This window comes from Bactrocera latifrons, unplaced genomic scaffold (genome assembly GCF_001853355.1).
Source record: "Bactrocera latifrons isolate USDA-ARS-PBARC rearing strain unplaced genomic scaffold, ASM185335v1 scaffold_154, whole genome shotgun sequence".
In the NCBI taxonomy this organism is placed as follows: Eukaryota; Metazoa; Arthropoda; class Insecta; order Diptera; family Tephritidae; genus Bactrocera; species Bactrocera latifrons.
Genome location: NW_017535008.1, coordinates 264517 through 267782, shown reverse-complemented (window position 1 = coordinate 267782; position 3266 = coordinate 264517). Strand labels below are relative to the sequence as shown.

General features: G+C 32.9%; 1 protein-coding gene across 1 annotated transcript in view; it reads left to right on the top strand.

Moving 5' to 3' along the window:
• The window catches only part of LOC108966008, a 108517-nt gene that overhangs the window by 21788 nt on the left and 83463 nt on the right, over positions 1–3266 (top strand). The window contains exons 2-3 of the mRNA XM_018928706.1: positions 213–860; positions 891–1053. Of these exons, the coding sequence (XP_018784251.1) occupies positions 559–860; positions 891–1053 (465 nt within the window). The 5' untranslated portion in view covers positions 213–558. The remainder of the gene's footprint in view (positions 1–212; positions 861–890; positions 1054–3266) is intronic.

The window sequence follows — 3266 nt, the reverse complement described above, 5'->3', positions numbered from 1 at the left end:
TAAATTTTAATAATTTTTTTTTATTTTTTAGGGAACAAAATCTTATAAAAAAAACCAAAATCCAACGTTTTTAATCGAATTGATATTTTTTCGCTTTTAATTGTCTGTTTGAATCTATCTGATCTACCAATTCTACATACACACACATGTACACACACATTAAATGACAGCAATAATTTTTCTAAAACGCCACCATGTGTTGTATTTTTCAGTGGAAAGGCGTTTCTGCGAATCGAACAAGTGAAAGCAATTTCAAAGAAAAATCGCCAAAATGCTTTAACTCGCAATAAAAACACAAAAGCAACAATAGCGATATCGAGCGAAAAGAGCAATTGGAAAGTGCAATAAAATAGATGAATGTAAAATATTGACACACAAATAACAATAACAACGAACGAACACGCAAAGTGCACAACAATAAAAACAAGCGAGAAGGAAGCAAAAACAAAAAATAAATATAAAAACAATAACAAAGTAATCGCAACAACACACAGCGCAGCAGCGCACAAACGCAGAAGGCGGAGAGCAGTGAGGAGAAGGCGAAGGAGGAGGGGCAAAATGCCAAGAATTGCAAGAAAAATGGCGACCGCAACAAAATTCGCCATCGCGGTTGGCAACATTCTCACAATATTTATGGCAATGACAATGTATTGTTGCCAAGTGGCTGGCCATCCGCAGGCACAGCCACGGCCGCAACACCAATCCGAAGCGCAACAACAGCAGCAGCACGTGCTGGCAACGCCACAGGCGACACCACATAAATACCAGCAATTGCAATATCAATTGCAACAACAACAGCAACAGCAATATGAATATCAGCAACAGCTGCAACAGCAATTGCAAAAACAGCAGCAGCAACAGCAAGAAAAATTGCTTTATCAACAACAACAGCAACAGCAGCAGGAAAAATTGCTCTATCAACAACAACACCAGCAACAGCATAAATACCAACACCAACAGCAACAAATTGAGAAAAAGCACGATGAGGGCAGTTATGCGCAGGAGACGGAACGTGAGCTACAAAAACAACAGCAGCGTGCAACACCCACACAGGTTAGTGTTGTTGCAGTTGTTTTGATTAAATTCCAACAATATTTTCTTAACTTTGTTGCACTTATGATGTTGTGGGGCAGATGAAATCGCGCGGAAAGTGTCGTGCGGAAGAAGGGTGGGGAGAACAGAAAGAAAATAGCAAAATAGAAAGAAAATATTATAGAAATAGAATAGAAAGAAATAGAATAGAATAGAATAGAAAGAAATAGTATGTGATTTCTGAAATTCCAGAAATATTATAAGCAGTCTAAGCCTTATTTCGTTAAAGCATAACGAATGCAATCAATTTTACTTAGAAAATTCCTAAGCGATTTTAGAAAAAATATAATCGGTTGATGATATTTCAGTATTTCTTTTAAAATAAAAATATACAATCAGCCGAAAGCCTTTGATGCTAGCGCTGCGTACTTTAGTTTATTTAATAATTTGTTTATTATGTAAGCTTTAATAAAATAAAATAAAAACATACAGAGTAGTAAAACGTATTCCAAAATTAAATAACTTCTAATACATTTCGGATTTTGGAAGTGAGGCATATTTTTTAAAAATCTACACAAAAATTTTAAATCTTCTTTTTTTTGAAAATTTTATTTTTTTCTATTAATATTGTAAAAATATATCCGGAGCTGAGACTTTTTTTGTCAAAAATTATAGAGTTGTAAAATTTTGATATTTTTTCGAAATAAAAATAGTTTGGATTGAGATGTACTTTTAAAATTTTTTTAAATTTAAAATTTTTTGAATTAAAAAATTTAAAACATTTAAAAATAAATTTCCCTATTTTGTTTTTTATGTACATATATTTAAATTGTTTAAAAACGTTTTGAATTTTTTTCCAAAATAAATGAATTTAATGATTGGATGTTTTTAATGAAATATTTCCATGAATATTAATTATATCTTTAATAATAAAATATTTAAAGAAATTTTAAATATCTTTTCACTTACCCTTGAGGCTGGCTTTGTGACCAGATTGCTCCAAAATTAGCACTAGAGAAGAAAAAAGACAGAATAAAAAATATGATATAAATAAAAACTATTCACAGAATATTTGGGTAGCCAATCAATTATAACTAATACAAATTAAAAAAATATACTGTTAAAAAATTCAGATAATTTTGTTTAAAAGCATGACATATGGTTGCTAAGCCAACTACATCTTAGTTTGTTACAGAAAATAGTTGGTCTATTATACTTAATTTCCACAAAATATCAGTCATTCTCCTAAAAGTATGCTTTAATTTTAATTTTACATGCTTCCTTCATACATTATATGATTGCCTACAGCAAGATTGCACAACAATCATGAGGCTGAAAAATTAAAATAAATAAATATGAAATTCTACCGAAAGTGTGCCGAAATTTACTAAATATATCAAAGCTCTTCTGCAGAGCAGTTTAGAGTAGATAAATAACTTTTATCTAAAACTGCCTAAAAGTAAATTTTTTTGTTTAATACCCAAACTGCGCTATAGCAAGCCCCTAACGCTTTTCCACAACGTTTTCACACACACTCATATATAAATATATACACATACATACATACACATACACGCATAAATTTTTATCGCTCGCAGCCACCCCTGCTATCAACAACTATATAGTTGTTATTCAAGGAAATTTGTATTTATTTTTATTTGCCATTTTATTGTCTGCGCTCAGGGCCAGCCTGCGATGGTTTATACACTAACACTCACGCGCCCTACCATATACGAGTACCCATGCGAAAAAGCTAACAGAGCGGCATGTGTGTCTGCTGTGCCTCACTCCGCCGCCACCACTGAGCTCAACCGTACCGTTATTGTATGCCATTGTTGCCAACTTCATTTATAACAAACCTGCGCGGCAGCCCGCGTCCCCGCACGTACCTTGTTGGTTACCTTACAGCGCTTTATCGTCGTGGTCGCTCGGCGCCGCAACCTGGCATTACACATTTACCCATTTTAGTTGGGATTTATTGATTTTTGTGGCCGTAAATTTTTTGCTTATACAAATAATAAAAGTCACACGTGGGCGGATAAGGCGGACCAAGCTGCCAATAAAGCTTACTTTTTTACAAAATATAAAACAAGATATAAAAAAAAATACGGCGTTTGAAAGAAATGATTTTTAGAGGTAGGCGAGTTGGCAAGGAATGTTCGGAATTAAATAAATAACAAAATAACTAAACTGAATAAGTAAATAAAAATATAAATGAATACAAAAATATTTTT